Source organism: Squalius cephalus, assembly GCF_949319135.1.
Source record: "Squalius cephalus genome assembly, chromosome: 12".
In the NCBI taxonomy this organism is placed as follows: domain Eukaryota; kingdom Metazoa; phylum Chordata; class Actinopteri; order Cypriniformes; family Leuciscidae; genus Squalius; species Squalius cephalus.
In genome coordinates, this window is record NC_137133.1 from 4,041,975 (window position 1) to 4,061,555 (window position 19,581).

General features: G+C 36.3%; 1 protein-coding gene across 2 annotated transcripts in view; it reads left to right on the top strand.

The window, feature by feature from the left end:
* The window catches only part of nbas (NBAS subunit of NRZ tethering complex), a 194,546-nt gene that overhangs the window by 6,242 nt on the left and 168,723 nt on the right, over positions 1–19,581 (top strand). For both annotated transcript variants that reach the window (XM_079887640.1, XM_079887641.1), the window contains exons 6-15: positions 1,302–1,345; positions 6,845–6,978; positions 7,691–7,824; positions 11,625–11,723; positions 12,175–12,313; positions 15,132–15,197; positions 15,342–15,470; positions 16,300–16,363; positions 16,759–16,952; positions 19,089–19,349. In XM_079887640.1, the coding sequence (XP_079743766.1) occupies positions 1,302–1,345; positions 6,845–6,978; positions 7,691–7,824; positions 11,625–11,723; positions 12,175–12,313; positions 15,132–15,197; positions 15,342–15,470; positions 16,300–16,363; positions 16,759–16,952; positions 19,089–19,349 (1,264 nt within the window). The remainder of the gene's footprint in view (positions 1–1,301; positions 1,346–6,844; positions 6,979–7,690; positions 7,825–11,624; positions 11,724–12,174; positions 12,314–15,131; positions 15,198–15,341; positions 15,471–16,299; positions 16,364–16,758; positions 16,953–19,088; positions 19,350–19,581) is intronic.

Consider the following 19,581-nt stretch of genomic DNA (forward strand, 5'->3'; position numbering starts at 1 on the left):
TATGTACAAATAAACAACTAAATACTTGAAATCGTTTAAGTTGTGGTCCCTGAATCTATAATCTATGGAAGTTTAACGTTTTGAATGGAATTATGGAAATAAATAAACTTTTCCATGATATTCTAATTTTTTGGGAAGGGTCTGTATATTAGCATCCACACTAGCGGGTGATGTTGTTCTGTTTATTCTAAGCATGCGATGCAGTTTTGTTGCTTTAAATGCTTGAGTTCTTTAATGCTGGGTACACACTGAAAGATTTTTTGCATCTTATAAGATTTTCAAAATGTGATAGACCACAAACATGAGGACAAAAAATCCTAGATTTAACCGTTTTGCTCCTATAATGTGTGGTGTGCCATCATGTGACAAAGACAGCACACCACACACAAACAGATTTTCAACCAGAGTCTCGACTGTGAACACAGGAAAGCTCGCAAAATCACGCGAGACTTCAGAATAAGCATGGCGGACGATATGCAGGAAGAAATTGCCATGATAGTGTTTGGAATGATTTTCACAGAAAATTCACGTGAAAAAACCCATTGTACCCACCATTATATATAACCTTTTATACAGAAATATATTCATTCTTTATTGTCTTTATTTATTCTTTATTGGATTGATTGTCTCTTTAGAAAAACTTATTTAATCCCTCTATATTAGAACCTCACTGAACCCTTAACACTCAGCCTCCTGCAAGTGTGTGTGTGTGTGTGTGAGAATGACCGTGTCTTCCATCATCTTGCTTTCTGATTGGATATTGTTTCGTTTCACGTGATAATCTCCAGAACGTGCGCGCGTTTGTCCTCGGAGTTCCCCCCCCCCCACACACACACATCAGGATTTCTGATCGTAATTATTAAACGTTGAATATCGGGGCGGCTCCGACGTTCTTCCGATCAGGTTCGGACACTCTTAACACACCTCACACCAAGGGAAAATCTGATAAGATAATCTGTTGAACCATCAATATAATCGGGACATAGCTAGGATTGTCGGAAGGGGGGAAATCGGCCCAAAATCAGCCCGATTATCTTTTGGTGTGTACCCAGCTTTAAGTAGAGTGGATTCTGATTGGCTGCCAATATTTTCATTATTCATCAGCTGGAAAAAAATCATTCTAAATGTGATTCCAATGATATTATTTCTCTGTGCCATTATCATTATATTTCTGCTGTGGATTCTGCGGTTAGTTTATATTTAGAACGATTTTTTTTTTTTTAGAACAATATCTTTATTGTTATCATCATAGTTAAAGTCCTTGGGCCTTATTTATCAATGCGCTTCATGCTCTCTTTCAGGTCAGCTAGAGATGACTTTGGATCCATCATAGGAAAATGCCAAGGTACAGTAGATGTTTTGTTTGTTTACTTATGCCAGGTTTTTTGTTTTTGATTTTCAACAAAATAAATTTCATATAACATGTTTCTATGAATTTTGATATTTGCAAAATGTCATTTTAGTTAAAAATAAGAAAAAATACTTCACAATATTAACTTAAAGGTGCATTGTGTAATATTTAGGAGGATCTGTTGACAGAAATGCAATATCTACCGTACCTTACTATACCTTACTTAATGAACCGTTATGTTTTGATTACCTTAGAATGAGCCATTTCTATAATTTCTATTTCTATTTCGTGCAAGGAAGCTAGCTAAAGTCAGCGAATAAAATGATGGCACAATGATGAACAAGTAACAATAATATTCACAATAACATATCGTTTTACTGAATAATAAAGTAAACCTAATTTCTTCATTTATCTTTGTAAAGAAACCTCATTGCCTAACTGGCTACTCTCTGCTGTCTCCGACGACATCTTTTCCTGTCGGCCACCGTAACATTTGTTGGTTGCAATTCGCAACTTCACCACTAGATGCTGCTAAAACTTACACACTGCACCTTTAACCATTATAAACCTTATCAGCCTGGCTCTTGAATATTAATTAGGTGATGTATACTGTGTATTATTCATTCATGATGTGGGTGTTACCATATCTTGCAAGATTATTTGTTTGTTAAATCAAGACCTCCTCTTGGTCTTAAAGTATATATTTTTAATGTATTCTTGCTATTTATGATTGCTGTTTTGGAGAATGAAATCTGCCACTTTGAGTTTCCAGTCTTTGGTTAAATAGGCTGTTTTACTTGTTATTCTCTTCTCTGCTCTATATTTCTTATAGCTTTACATTTATGTTGAATATTTTATGAGCAATATCATTCAGAGAATAGGCCTGCAGACATGCAAGTCTGCTTTCAATTCACTTCAGTTCATTTCATGGAGATTTGCATTCAGCCAGTACTTTCTATAAAGGCAGAATTTCCAGTAGTGTGAAGTATATGAAATGGAGTGTGTTTTTTAATAATTGGTCTTTTGTGCTCTATATTCACGCTGCTTTCTTTCATTCTTCCTCTCTCGTCTGGTGGGGGAGAATGTGATGTTTTATAGATAAATGTGTGTTCTGTGCTGTGATCCTGATGGGAATGCAACGGTAATTTAAATGTACAAATTAGCATTAGCATGCATTAAATATCCAATATTGGCCAATAGAAAATATTGTAAAAACGTGACGTATCAGTTATCTGCAAATGTCATCGTACCAGTGTATCGTGCATCCCAAACAAAGATCTTTGTAGTGCCAGATGAGTCATCAGTATTTTTGGTCCGAGTAGTAGATGCTGTGATTGGCCCAATCTGTGATATGATATGACTATAGCGATAACTTTATTAGCGGCCACACCAACAGATTATATCATTATGTTTATAATAAGTGTGACTGCAGTTTTGTCGTCCGCCACTTTAAATGCTCAAGCTCTTAAAGCTGAATGAATTGGTATTAACTTTTAAAGATGAATGTTTATTGTTAAATGATGGCAAAGGTAATTTAAATGTAAAAATAGAGAAAATTAACATGCATTAAATATTGTAAAAATGTGAAATATCAGTTATCAGCAAGTATTATCATACCAGCATATCTAACAACATAACAAACATTTTTCAGTGATAGATGAGTCATCAGTATGTTTGATCCAAGAAGTGAAAAATGCCCAAGCAGATGACGTGATTGGCTCTATGATATATATATATATACAGACATACACACACACACACATATATATATATATATACAGACATACATATATACAGACATACATATATATATATATATATATATATATATATATATATATATATATATATATACACAGGTGCTGGTCATAAAATTAGAATATCATCAAAAAGTTGATTTATTTCAAGAATTCAACTTAACAGGTGAAACTAATATATTATATAGACTCATTACATGCAAGTGAGATATTTCAAGCCTTTATTTGTTATAATTTTGATGATTATGGCTTACAGTTTACGAAACCCACGAAATCAAAATCCCAGAAAATTAGAATATTACATGAAATCACACAGTAATTACACAGTAATACCATGGTCATTGAACCAGGTTTTGGTTCTTTTGGCAGTGTGGGCAGGTGCAAATCCTGCTGGAAAATGAAGGAAGCATGAAGTGCTCTGGAAATGTCCTGGTAGACGGCTGCGTTGACTCTGGATTTAATAAAGCACATGGACCAAAGTCCTCTTTTCTGATGAGAGCAAATTTTGCATCTCATTTGGAAACCAAGGTCCCAGAGTCTGGAGGAAGAATGGAGAGGCACACAATCCAAGATGCTTGAAGTCCAGTGTGAAGTTTCCACAGTCTGTGTTGGTTTGGGGAGCCATGTCATCGGCTGGTGTTGGTCCACTGTGCTGTCCACTCAACGCAGCCGTCTACCAGGACATTTCCAGAGCACTTCATGCTTCCTTCATTTTCCAGCAGGATTTGCACCGGCCCACACTGCCAAAATAACCAAAACCTGGTTCAATGACCATGGTATCACTGTGTAATTACTGTGTGATTTCATGTAATATTCTAATTTTCTGGGATTTTGATTTCGTGGGTTTCATAAGATGTAAGCCATAATCATCAAAATTATAACAAATAAAGGCTTGAAATATCTCACTGTGCATGTAATGAGTCTATATAATATATTAGTTTCACCTGTTAAGTTGAATTCTTGAAATAAATCAACTTTTTGATGATATTCTAATTTTATGACCAGCACCTGTATATATATATATATATATATATATATACACACAGACATACATGCATACATACTAGGGCTGCACGATATTGAAGAAAAATGAGATATGCGATAACTCATTAAATAATCCGATATTCGATATGCGATACGATAATGCTTAAAGTGTGTAAAATAAATTTCAATTATCTTTAAAATATATTCAGAATTATATAACCTACATATGTGTTTCACATTCTTTTTGTGACAAGAAAACATCCCTTCAACTTCTGAAAGTGAAAGCTGAATAATCAAATGTAAAAATAAAACTGCTTAGTTTTCACTGTATGAATTAAATATATCCTGATTCTTATTAAAGCTACAAAAGTTATTCAGCCAAGAGCAGTGAGTGATTTTCTCTTTGACTTTTGTTCATGACCCCAGTTATTGCAAGCCGTTGCGATATGCAATATATACATTTGCGATATTTCGATAATTTCGATATATTGTGCAGCTCTAATACAGTACGTACATGCATAGATGCCTCGTTACCGTCTGTTTCTATGGGCCGCTATATGTACGAGGTCCGCCATATTGGAACAGTCAATGCCGGTCCGTGAACATCCGAGAGCGAGTTGACTGTGTCTGCAACCGTAGTTAGACGCATGTATAAATATATATATATGAAATAGACTTCAGCAGTTGATTTTGCCAAACTAACACAATACAATAAGATGACACCGTGAGCTAATACGGCATTAAAAAATACCATAGTAAAAACATTAATAATGAGTTAATGCATATAAAAACAAACCAACACATCCTCACCTGTGAAAGGTTATCCAATATCTTTGGGAATTTAAATCCCGGCATGTGGCATCTACTTATAGATCTATGGATATGATTACCAAATGGTAAATCTGTGATGCTTTCTATAATTGATAAGTGAACACAAGCCAGCACAGATTAGCATTCAGCCCAAACTGAAAGTCATGTGTTGGTTACCATGAATGGCTGCTCTGTTTCTCATCCAAACGCAGTTTCCCTCAGGTTGGTCTCTTGTTGTGAGAGCACAAAGTGACTCAGCGCTTCAATCTCAGGGATACAGTTTTTTATATAGCGAGTATGCGCTCAACGGGGTGGCTTTGCTGACTTTGCATTATTTTCTTCTAAAAAGCACTCCCCCCCCCCCACACTTTTTTTTTTTTAATTTAAATGAGATTTACGGTGTGCGAATCTGCCCATATAGCATACAGTACACTCATCCCACAAATTCAGGCAATATTGGTCCCGGCGTTCATCTTAGATTAATTAGCTTTTAACAGCTGAGAGATGATTTATGGACCCTGCTTAAGCGTTTCCCCTACCGATATTTATCTTGCTAAGTGCCATCGTTCATTGTGAATTATTGAATCTCTCCCTACCGATGTTTCTGTGCATTTCTACCTGAATAGAAATCACCAGCTTGCGTTTCCCGGTTTTCAACACCTCAGGGGTCAGAATCGGATTGATGATACGGTTGCTTTGGCAACCGCTGGCTTTGATGTACACTAAGGAGTCGTGTGCATCTGATCTCAGCGGTGCGGCTCGGACCAAAGCCAAAATGTTTTTAATCAAAAGTCTGCTTCATTAACCCCCTCTTGTCTGATGAACGGTGCCTGGATGGTTTCAAGCATGCATTTTGAAGCTCTCTGTATGTAGGCTGTCGGGATGAAACGGTTTGCTAGGCCCTGAAGCTGTTGTATCATGCGGCTGCTGTTTAAGTGTTACTTTAGTGTTTAAGTATACAGATTTTATCACGCTGGGCTTTTGAACTTTAATCGAAAAGCCTTCGGCTCATTCTGCACTGAATCGGTGCTGTTTGACTGCGGTGAATGGTTTGATTTCCTCACTGTTGACCGTGGAGGTTTCTAAAAAAATGTCTTGGCCTCACAGACCGATGCTAAATGTACTTTTCTTTAAAAATTAACCCATCTGCAAAGAGATTATGCTGAAGCTTTGCATAATAGATTAATGTCATTCAACTCATTAAACTTTAACATTAAACATTTCTTTTTCCAAATCTCTTAATTTACTTATAATTGTATTTTTTTATACAGAGTCAATGTTAATATACCTCTTCTTTAACATGTTTTTAACTGTAATTAAAAATTACCATAAATAAATCCACATTAAAATAATGAAATTATTGTCTGAGGGCAGAAAAAAAAAAGAAAAGAAAAACTTTTATTCAGGAAAGATGCATTAAATTGATCAAAAGTCACCGTGAAGACATTTAAATTTGGTACAAAAGATTTAAATGTTGAACTTTTGAATTTTCTAGTGAGAATTAAATTTTCCACAGATATTTTAAGCAACTGTTTTCAACAATGATAATAATAATAATTTTTCTGAGCAGCGAATCAGCTTATTAGAATGATTTCTGAAGGATCATGTGACATTGAAGACTGGAGTAATAATAACAGCTTTGCCATCACAGGAATAAATTGTTTTAAAATCATATTAAAGTTTTTTGGGGTTTTTCAATAATGTAATAATATTATTACATTGTGTGTGTGTATATATATATATATATATATATATATATATATATATATATATATATATATATATATATATATATATATATATATATATATATATATAATATTGTTTTTTTGATCAAATTAATGCTTACTGACCTAAAACTTTTGAATGGTCATGTATATATAAAGTTTTTTGTTTCTGTATATTATTCTGTATAATATTTGTGTTCTCCTTCCTGCTTCAGTACCCAAGGACCCGAACGCTCACTGGCGCAGGGTGGCGTGGAGTCATGACTGTGCTCTGCTGGCATACGCTGACAGCACCGGTACGGTCCGAGTCTTTGACCTGATGGGTAGCGAACTCTTCGTTATACCACCGGTACGTCACACATACTGTTCTGTATTCATCACCTTCTGTCATTCTCTCTGTCTGTCCTTTCCTCGGTCAGTCATTCTCTCTCTCACACACTATCACTTGTCATTGATTCCACTTTTTGTGCACAGTAAGAGCACTCTTTTCTTTTTTCAGTATAAGTGATAGCTGTAATGACTGGCTCCTAATGGCTGAATTTCAGGCTTGTGTGCTTTGCCCTCTGGCTCTCTGCACTGCTGGGCTCTTCTCTCATTCTCTCGCTCCGTACACCAGGCAGGCCTGACCCTCTCGGGAGGGGGCTTTTCCCACTCTGCTGCCCAAGCAAGGAACACATTTTCTGGTTCCCTTCAGCTCTGATGCCCTTGGAGGACATTTGAGGAGTTTCTCTATCAGAAAGAGAGCTCTCTTGCCCCTTTACCAATTTTCAATCCCCCCTCTGTGTTTCTTTTGATTGCACTGCTAGAGAGGTCTCAGTTAGTATATTGCTGGCCCTTTCTTTCTCTGTCTCTCTCTTGCTGGCTCTCATCCTCCCCCGCATTACTCTACACTCTTCCATCTCTCTGTCAGAAACTATTAGTTTAGTCTCACAAGATGCCCTCTCTCTATCAAAGAGCCTCTGAGTGTAATGAACTGTATGACTCCATATATTTTTGTCACTTTCAAACTCTGCTTCCATCTCTATCTTTTTGATGTCTTTCTTTTTTGTCTGTCTCTCTAGGCCATGAGCTTCCCGGGAGATTTTAGCTATGCAGCAGCCGGTCTGATGTTCCTGGAATACACCGCCAGTGCCCAGTGGTCAGCGGAGCTGCTGGTCATCACCTACAGCGGTCAGCTCAAGAGTTATCTGGTCAGGTACGTGGAGAGCAAGGTTGCCATTTTATGCTAAGACAAAACGATTGATTGAAAAATATTTGGTGGAGTGAAATAAAATAATGCAAAGCAAACAAAAAAAAAATTAACAAAATGAAAGAAAATTGAAAAAAATATAAATATAAATATATTTATATCTATAATTATAATATATATATATATATATATATATATATATATATATATATATATATATATAATGACCATTAATCTTGTTTTAACCACTATTTTTTCTTAGTTTATATATTAAACACAACATTATGTAAATTACTTATAATTTAATGTAAATTATATATGAAAATAATAGTAGTTAAATATAGGGCTATAACAATATATCGTGTCACAATATATTGCAATGCAAAAATGCAACAATATGTATCGTGGATTGGTAGTGACAGTCTGTACTGTGCATAGCAAAATGAAAATTTCTGTGTGAGAAGTTTACAGAGTTTTAGTGTCAGTACTACATTAAACTACTATATATAATATTGAATATAATATATAACAATGCAATGGGGGAATATTTTTGTCTTATGTTACCAGTAAAAAGTTATTTTTTATTATATCTATTATATTTTAAATATAACTAGTCAGTAAGCATATTCGTCTAAAATAAATCTGTATTTTAAGCTTCAGAATCATGAATATTTTTATTCTGGTGTCTCTATTGTCCTGTGCATTGGGTTATATGTATCGAATCGTAACATGAGAGTATCATTACACCCCTATTAAATAAAGGGAAATTAAATCAAAATCTATATTAATGTTGGTGGAGAGTAAACTGTTCATGCAACTATAGAGCTTTCATAACATAGAAAATTATATGATAAAATAGCCAAGACAGTCAGAAAAGTGAATTAAAGGTCCATTGTTTTTAATGGGTTTTTGCTGAGAAAACATAAGCCTAAAGGTCCTTGCACACTGAGTCCGAAATTTTCGTATGCGTTTATTCATAATCGGGATTTGGTGGCTCTGAATTGTCAAAACACCATTCAAAAAGCTTGCTACAGATGCGAAAAACGCAGAAAATCGAACCCGATCTGAATTGTATTATGACGAACAAAAGTTTCGGAGGCAGTGTGTAAAGCGTGATTGACATAACGTGAGGTCGTATTTATTTTTTAACATGCGAAAATATCGGACGTGAATTTCGGACTCGGTGTGCAAGGGCTTTAACCCTTAGAAAACAGTCTCATGAAGACAAAAAATCTGCCTAGGCTAGAATCTGATTTGCTGGGTTTATGCAGTTTTGTTTATCCTGGTATTTAAATTGTAAAGTTGCAATGGGTGACTTTGTGCCAATTGTCAAGAACTTGGGAGGATAATGGAGGATAAGAAAGCACTAATCCTCAATGTGTTTAAAGAGTGTTATGGGATGTTAGATAGTAAGAATATGTGTGTTGTAATACATGGATCAAACATTGAAAGATTTTGGAACAAGACCACTAGAGAAGATTCTGATGATTCAGATGCTTGCAGATCCTCTCTAACATAATTCTCTTTGACTCTTCCAGGGCCAGATATTCTGCAACTAAACCCCAAAGTCTGCGTCTTGTTTATCTTTGTACTGAGGGGGAGGCTTAGCTTTGAGTATTAATAAAATTGCCTGCAGTTTCCAATTTGTAATTCTTTGTTTAATCAGTCAGCTCAAGTTTTTAAAGTTTCCATCGTTGAAAAAAATCTGCTTTATTCTCCTCAAAAACTTGGCTGTATGCTTTGAAGCTCTGAAGAAAGCTCTTTCCCGTTCCCTCCCTCATGTTGTTATTAAATGGAAGTGTTTGAAAACTTCCTCAAAGTTAAGCAGTTGCAAAGTCATTTAGAAATGTTGGACTAACGTTGGACTAAACGATTCTTTTAAGAGCATTTTTGTCACAAAGCTTCTTGAGAAACTAAATTCGCTCTAAGAAATCACAAAACTCACTCAAATTACTTAAAATTTTATTTGCACTTCACTCTCTGAAACCATTGAAACATGCAAACTTCAATGGCCATTCTTATCAGGACAGTTAAGCAACACATTCTACTTTAAATGTTTCCGCTAAATTAACTGTGTTCATTTAATATTAAGTTGAAAATATTTCAGTATTTCTTCCTGACACATGTTAAATATCTTGCTCTGCTAACATTTTCACTGGTCCCAAACTTTTTGGCAAGTAACTATTTAGATGTGATGTGATTTTATTTATTTATTTTTTTTGGTTGAAGGTTTAACATGAAATGGTCAAATATTCCTTGTTTGTTTTGACCAGTGGAAATGTTTGCAGAACAAGGAAGAATCAGAACAATTAGCCTGACCGGGCAATCAAAAACCCACCAATGTAACCCCTCCGGTTCTACTCGCATCACTCCGAGCGGGATTCAAACTAGCGTTTCCGGAATGGGAGGCGGGCGTGTTAACAAGGACGCTAAAGACCGCAGCCTCTAGCGTCTGTCACTAGTGCATCTCTTGAGGCCAGGGGAGTGAGGTTTTGCTCACACAGCTCATACTAGCTGGCCTACGTTACACTCATCCCCCTAAACCTCATTCCCAACTGGGTCACTGCACCAATGTAACCTCTCCGGTTCTAATCGCACCACTACGAGCGGGATGGACGCTAAAGACCGCAGCCTCTAGTGTCCATCACTAGTAGGGCTGGGTATCGAGTTTGATACATTTTAGGCACTGTCCAAATTGCCTTGATACCATTGAGTATCAAAAAATCTCTTGTCATTTGGTACCAAATTTCGTTAATCTCGCAGCATGATTGGCTGGGGCGAGGCATCAAGGAAAAACACTAGTTTACGCCGGTTCCGCCCAGAGACGTGACTTACACGTGAGGCTGTAGTGTGTAAGCGTCCCAACCCTCATAGATGTAAAAGATGTGGAAAAGATCAAAAGTGTGGTTACATTTCACCAAGCTTGATCCCAACAGCACGCAGTGCAATATTTGCTGCAAGATAATTGCTGCCAAGACTGGCAACACGACAAATCTGATGAAGCACTTGACAGTGCACGGAATAAACTTAAGAGCAGAAAGTTGCTCCGTCTCCGGCTGCAAGAAGAACTGGAGCGCGTCACAAATGAACCGAAACTCGGTGAATAGGCTACTTGCCTCACAGACATGAGAAATGGGCATTTAGAAAACATGAAATGTCTACTTTTAAATGAACCAATTCCAATCAAAAACAAATGCTTTGATTATGTAATCCAAATGAAAGGTGCATTTTTCTCTATAGGCCCGGGTGCGTTCACTATACTGCAGAGATGACGAGTCAGCAACGTCAACTTCATCTTTGCAGCCAACACTGACTCAGAAAACACTAGTTTATTAATAAACAATTAAAATGTCTCCTTGCTATTTTTTCCGGACACATTCATAATCATTAGGCTACTTTTGCCAGTGCTTTGCGGCAAGCTTTACGCGTACGCTTGAGCGTGAGGCATATATTCTGCCTCCCAGTGGCCTATATGGGTCTTTGAGTCTGTAAAAAAAAAAAAAAGTCAACAAACTGAAAAATATAAAAACATATTTTATTTTAGGTAATATGTAATGTAATCTTGTTAAAACGGATTGCATAAAATTGGTTTCGGAAAAAGCATCATTCAGGAACCAGTGTCGGATACCCAGCCCTAGCATCTCTTGAGTCCAGGGGAGTGAGGTTTTACTCGCACAGCTCTTACTTGCGTCTAATTAATTATTTTCTTTAACGATGTCTTAAAACCACAGGGTTTTATTAATATGGCCTGGTAAAGACTATTATAATGTTGATGCATTGATTTCTTGTTCCTGTTTTACTCTCAGTGTTGGAACCAATCAGGGATTTCAAGAGAATCACACCTTCAGTTTCTCTGGCCACTATTCCAATGGCATTACCACTGCAATATATCATCCTGGCCACAGGTGAGACCCCCATCTCGAAGCTGTTTTTGTTGTGTGTGTGACTGTCACAGGGGTGTTTTTCTCTAAGAGTGAACACAAAATCAGCTGGCATAACTCAACCTTTGGATCACACTTGTGATTTGTATTATTCCCACTATACATGTTTGAAATGAATGTTTGAATTCACTTTGGCTTGTGTTTTAGGCAGTGCTTATTGTTTTTTTAAGAAAATAATAGTGAGGACATTAGCTGCCACATGGGGGCAGTCTTTATATATTGTATAGAGGGGTGTGTGTGCATTTATTTGTATGTGCTGCTGTTCACATGTGTCTAGATCAGATTAGATCCCGTTCCTGTTTCATCAGCCCCTCATGGGCCACTTTGGCCTCATAAGAGGGTTGAGGTGCTCTGAGTGTAATGTGTGTGTGCTTTCCTCTGACTAATGCTGCTGATGTGTTTGTCTGTTTGTCAGGTTGCTGTTGGTGGGAGGGTGTGAGTCTGGAGACATTGGTGTGTCCAGGGCGAGCCGTTGCGGGATCACAGCATGGAGGGTGTTGTCAGGGTCGCCTCACTATAAACAGGTCACCAGTTATGAGGATGACATTACTGCGGTGAGTAGGCCTTTCGCGATTATGAAATTTGGCTGGCGATTAATTGTCTAAAAAATAATTGCGGTTATGCCGATTAATTGCCAGTTTTAGGGCTTTGGCGATTAATTGTCTGGTTTAGAGCTTTGTCATACTTTTTTTTTGTGTGCTTCATTCATTAAATAATTGTGATGAATTTAATGCTTTGTAAGTTATCATTTTGCAGTGAAAGATTACAGTTAACACCTTTAAATATTAAATAAATGTATTCAATAGCTATGCCAATTTTTAATTAAACGTAGTGAGTGTATAAATCAGCAGCAAAAAGCAGTTCTTGAAAAAATCTGCACAGTAATTTTATAAAATCTAAACATATTAATAAAAACTAATTAATATTAGTACTCTTATAAAATTCATTCAGGTATTCATACATTTAACAATTTTATATTTATATATTAATGTAAAGAATTCAGAAGTGTATATATTTATATACACTGCACTACACACAAATAATATACAATTAAATGATGCTTATTTTAAATGTATTGTGCAGCTTTTTATAATCTTTCAGTACGCAAAACCATGATAATATGAAACGCTTCAAAACAGAGCGGCACAAAGCGCGTATGCGCATCTCGGGTGCAGAATGATGTGCTTAAAGCAACATGGAGTCGCAGTGTGCAGCGCTGCACAAGTGCGCATTTAAAAGTTCACGGCACAAAGGGAAGAAATGTCGAGCGCACAAATCCTAGTGTATATCTGTCTAACAGTGTATTGATCATTTGTTTCTTCACAGATTTAAATTCCAGTTATTGTGCATTTGATGCCAATTCATAGTCCTTGTGATGTGTGTGATCTAACAGGCACACACGGTAGCGAGTCGTTTAAAAACAGTAATAAACTCCTGCAAAATTAAGTCATTTTATGCAAATTCACAGCCCCTTTATCTACAGATCAAGCATTATAATTTGGATGTATCAACCGGACAAGGCGCGCACGCGCTGTTTGAATACTAAATTGAGAATGATTGACAGCCACAGAGGAGGGAAGACGAGTTTCCGTGAACTTTAATTTAATGCTGTAAATAGACTTCTGTCCTGTCTTAATGTGAGTTAAGCTATGGAATGGCTTCAGATGACTTTGAATATATTGCTGGAAATCTTAATTTGTGCTTGTCTATTTATTTTGGTCCATGACTCCCCCTTGTGCGCAATAATCGCGGTTGTCTGAAATAATCGCGATCAACGGTTATTTAATTATCGCGACAGGGCTAGCCGTGAGTCTTTCCATACTCGTGTCAGGACCAGGAAAGGCATCCATGACATGCACTCTTTCACAATAAAATAAAATATAATCTGGGCATCTCAGGTCTCTGATCATTGGCTTTGATGTTCTATAGTTTTCCACTGGAGAAACCTGAGTTTCTGAAGAAAATCACTGTCTTGATGTTTTGATGTTGGTTGGTTGACAAGTGCTGGAATGCAGTTAGTAAGGTGTTTTGAGTGATTGTATTGGGTTTTCTTAGGTTACCACTAGGGGAGTAGGCTTTTTGGATTGTGGCTAAGGTTTTGCTCAGGGTGTTGCATTATTGACTTTGCATCTATTAAAGTATTTTCAGTGCTTGCTTTTGTATTGAATTTTATAAGAAGGTTACTAACTCTCTAGTAGTCCTTGCGTTTGTATGGACTGTTCTACCCCTTAAGAAACAGACATATATCAAGGAGTAAAGACACTTCTTCACTGACTGTTGTTCAGAATACACAATCTCACATCTCTGTTTCACAAACCTGAAACCACATGCTCATTTTTGGTTCTCTAAGGCTGTAAAGGTTTTATGTAGTGAGCTCTGGAAGCTACATTGTTGGCTGAATAAGAGCTTTAATGCTGAGGCTTCTTACATGTCTAATGGTATGACTTCATGGACATAGTTATGATGAGAAACTTCTAGAATGTCCTGATAGAATTGGTGGAACCTGTATTGATATTCTTCATATTTATTTAATATTCAATTATTTATTTAGCTCTTTGGCTCTTGGCTTGATATAGTGTTATTGAACGTGTGAGAGATCATCATGGTGGGTATTCAGTTTGAAAACTCACCATAATCTCTCAGACATCTTAAACATGTTGCTGAAAGGTCTGTGAAAGACCAAAAAACAGCCTACGAAAAGCAACACTTTTAGATTTTAAAGGTATAGTTCATCCAAGAATGAAAATTCTGTCAAAATTTAATCGTTTAATCACAAATTAAGTTATTTTTTAATAACACCTGAGAGATAGAAAATCCATATAACCGAAATGTAGAAGATCCCCAAAAAAAGTCACATAGGTGTTTAAAATAAATCCATATGAATCAGGTGGTTTCAACCAAGTCTTGTGAAGAGATACGATTGCTTTATATGATGAACAGAAGCTCAAACGTGTGTGTGATGCACAAGAACCAGTGAGGTTTGTTCTAGCATGTGACATACACAAAAGCTTCCATGTTTACCATATGTTACGCTCCATGTATGTGTGTTTATATGTGAATAAAAGCCTAAATGAAATCTGTCCACCATATAAGTGATCATATTTATTTGGTTTCTAGCTGGTCCAAGTTGGTGATTAGATCGTTTGGCCCACTAGCATGTTCCAGAAACCAGTTTGATCAACTTAAGATATAGTAGTATGACCAAGTGGTAGATGGGTTGTTACTGGTCCAAGTTTGTCTACCATCTTGGATCAGTTATATCCAGTTTAACCTGAATTTTTCTGGAAATGTAACAAACAAATATTAGTATGTAAATGCAACCATGATATTCATGAAGGAAGTTATTAATCATCATTTCCTTTTCTTATTTAGTCCCAGAGGCGAGGATTCTTCAGGGTGCCCAGCTTTCGACTTTTCTCCAGGCGTAACAGTGAACAGGTGACTCACATTGGTTTTTGTGTTGCCCTGTCTCTCTGGGCCGCTATGACAGCAAATATAATAAAATGCCAAAGCTCAATTTCATTCTCCTAAAAACTCTGAATAAATAGCGCAATGCCTAATTGAACGTGTATGTTTACTCAGGATGGCGTGTTCAGAATGAGTCTGTCTCCTGATAGCACAGTGCTGGCTGTCATCCACTTCTCTGGCAGTCTCAGTCTCTGGAATATTCCATCATTCAAACTGAGAGGCAGCTGGAAACAAGAGGAACAAGTAATAAAATCACTGTGTGCGCGTGTGCTCGGTTTCAGAGACTTAAAGCTGAAGTGGATACGATTCTGTGCCACTATTCTAATCAATGGGATTGCGAAAATGGAGTTTTTTAAACAGGCTTCTCAAACACTTCGCTTGCCTGCCATTGGTTAGGCAATCAAATAGTCACACCCCAAACGCACACCTCTCTCTGCAATTTTCATTTCATGCTGAGTCTGACTTTAAAGGTGTGCTACTCAGCAATTTGTTATGCAGACACCAAGTGGTGTGCATGCAAAAGTGTACTAGTTCTATTTGGAATTTTCAGTGTGAACACTACTCGCACTAAAACGTAATGGAATAGTGCATAAGTATGCAAATTGGGACACACCTAGAGATTTTAGCTAGTTATGTGATTCCAAGATGGCCGCCCCCATGAGGTGACCCTCATGTAGAATAAAACCGCTTTTGATTACTGATATGACTGAAGTCTTCATTGTACATCATTTAAAAAATAATTTCTTTCTGTTTTTTAACATTTCGTTGAGTAAAACTTGGGCAAAAAGCTTGGAGAGAAGAAAACATGGAGAAATTATACATTTCAGCTTTAATATCGCTTTCTAGAGCACAGCTAGAAATGAACACACCTTTTAACAATATGTCATAAAATGGTTTGTTTGTTCTTGTCTATGCATGCTTGTGCATCTTTGTTTCTCTTTGTAGCACTTGAAGTTCAAACTTCGGATGTCACGCTGCTACGTTCCTCTGATTTACCGTTGTCACTTTAGAAACAAAACCTCTCCCTGCTATCCCCTTTTACCCTCTCTCACTTGCTCTTTCTTTCCTTTAGCCGGGATTTGACGAGATCAACCCAGAATGGAAGACTTCGCTGGAGAAGAGAAAGAAGATAAAAGGTAGCCAGACCCTTAACCATGGACGTGTATCTACTCCTACACTTACCTAGCACTATTAATTATGTAGTGAGTCCAGACAGAAGGGGTGGGAGGGAGAAGAATGCTTTAATAAAACCCTGCGTCTTGTGTCTTTGCGGAGAGGCGTTAAATTCAGGCAGTGACATTTTGATTGTGGGTTTAGATCACACGTTTTCATAAAGCTTGTCTTTCTTCTTGTCCTCGGTTTGTGCTTTCTTTTCTGTTTCCTCTTTGAAAATGATGTTTCTAAATCATATATCACGTTTAGCTGTGGAATGGTGACTTTTAAATGAATGAATGTCGGTGAAATGTTTTATTTATGATATTCAGATTGTTTTTCCTGTGGTGTTGTCCTCAACACCTGTCTCTCTCCTCAGATAAAGAGCAATATCAGTCTCTGTTAGATGTGAGCTGGTGGAGTGAGACCGCTTTGATATTAGCCCGCTGTTCTGGGGCCCTCACTGTGTCTTCTGTGCGGACGCTCAAAAACCTTCTCGGGAAGTCCTGCGAGTGGTTTGAACCCTCACCGCGAGTCACCTCAGCCCATGATGGGGGATTCCTCAGTTTGGAGGTGTGTGTTTCTACATGTATCAGTTTTAACCAGTGTCAAATATTGAATATTCCTGATATATATATATTTGTGATGATTTTGATGGTGGTATAAAATTAAGAAACATTAATCTTTTGTTTTCACTCTAGCAAAGATTAATTGATTTCAGAAAAAAATTATTACTCTCCATTACAATGAATTAACTCAACTTGAAATATTGACAATTTTCATATATAAGTATGTTTTAGTATTTCATATGATTTAGTCAATTATATATGCATTTAAATATTGTCGTTTTATTGGTACATAAAATAAATAAGTATCATTCTCCAATTAATATCCTGTAATTTAACAGTGTGAAAAAACATGCATTATTAATTTTAGCTAGTTTTGGATTGTCATCATGTTTAAGTCCTCTCCCGAATAATACAATATTTAATCATTTTAACATGGATGCATTACATTTGACCAAAAGTGACAGTAAAGAACATTACATTCATTGTTACAATTTTTTTTATTTCAAATAAATGCTGTTATTTTGAACTTTCTATTCATCAAAGAAACCTGAAAAAATCTCCAGATCAGCAAGTTAGAATTATTTCAGAAGGATCATGTGACACTATGCCATAACAGCAATAAATCACATTTTAAAATGTATTTGGAAAGAGATAAAAGTTATTTTAAGTTGTTTTGTTTTGATCAAATAAATGCAGTCTTGGTGTGCATAATAAACCACTTTCATAAACATTTTAAAAACACTTCCTGACTCAAACTTTTGAACTGTAATATAATATAATATAATATAATATAATATAATATAATATAATATAATATAATATAATATAATATAATATAATATAATTAGGGCTGGGAAATGATTAATCGCGATTAATCGCATCCAAAATAAAAGTTTGTGTTCACATAATATGTGTGTGTACTGTCCATAATTATTTTGTATACCGGTATATATAAATACACACACATGCATGTATATATTTAAGAAATATTTGCTTAAATATACTGTATATATATTATATATAATTTGTATTATAAATAAATATAAATATTTTATATATATAAATAACAAATTTTTCTTAAATATTTACTTGCATGTGTATGTATTTATATATACAATAATTATGCACAGTACACACACAAATATTATGTGAACACAAACTTTTATTTTGGATGCGATTAATCATTTCCCAGCCCTAAATATAATATAATATAATATAATATAATATAATATAATATAATATAATATAATATAATATAATATAATATAATATAATAAAGGCTGTCAAAATTAACAGATTAATGAATACAAATATTCAATGCAAATAACGCAGCATCCTTTTTTCAATATTTTTACAATATACAAACATATTAAAAACTTTAATGTTCTGTGTGATTAATCGAGATTAATTTCAGAAAAAATTGCGATTAATTTTTTTTTTTTAATCGATTGACACCACATAATATAAAATAATATAATATAATATCATTCATCAGTCCTTGTGACAACATGCTTCTCCATCCAGAATGCAGTCTTTCATTCGTAGCCGCTGATGGCAGTAATTACTTTTGTAAAGGAAGTCGTGTTATTCAGACACTCTCTCTCTATCTTCAGGCCATCATCATAAAAGTGCTTTACCGCTCCTCATCCTCTGATAAGAAAAAAACTCATCTCTTCCGTCTCCACCTCATTGTTTTTTGACGCTTTGCACTGATGTAAAGCTCTCACAGCTAGAGAGATGTGAACCTGGAGGCGAGTACAGAGGGATGGGAAAAGGAGAGTGAGAACATTAGAGAGATGTCGGGTTTTATTCTGGCTGTATGTTCGGTTGACGGTTTCCTCACTCCATAGGGAAATGCAGCACCCAGCTGCGGTGCCGACTGTGTGAAGTTTGTTTGATAGATTTTGCAGTGAGTGAGAAAGAGAGATACAAACAGGTAGTGCCAGGAAAATGTGTTTGTGTCCTGAAGAAACACGGTTTGTTAGACTTCCAAGTCCATAATCAAAAAATCATCTCGTTTTGTTTTTTGTAAAATAATCAAAAGGATTGTTCCGGGAAACTTTCTTTAAGGTTTTGTTGTCCTTGGGTCAGCCAACCAAATCTTTTTAATCTCTTTCTTTTGATCCCTTTGTCCTCTCAGTGTGAGGTAAAGCTGGCCCATAAGCGTTCTCGGCTGGAGAGCAGCGTGACGGGTGAAGAGGACGATGGAGAGGATGACTCCGACTCGGATGAAGAGACCTCGGCGAAGGCACGTTATTTTGGATATGTGAAGCAGGGCTTGTACTACGTGACTGAGATGGAACGTTTCGCCCCTCCCAGAAAACGGCCGCGCACCGTCATCAAGAACTACCGCCTGGTCAGCCTGAGGTCCACCACGCCAGAGGAGCTCTACCAGAGGAAGGTGGGTTACTATAACAACCTGACGGAGTGGAACCGCCCACTTGTCCAAACTTAAAGGGGTGGTTGATTATGATTTCACTTTTCTTAGTTAGTGTGTAATGTTGCTGTTTGAGCATAAACAACATCTGCAAAGTTACGATGCTCAAAGTTCAAAGCAAAGGGAGATATTTGCTTTTAAAGAATTTGCATTTTAAGGACTACAACAAACGGCTGGTAGAGACTACACGACATTC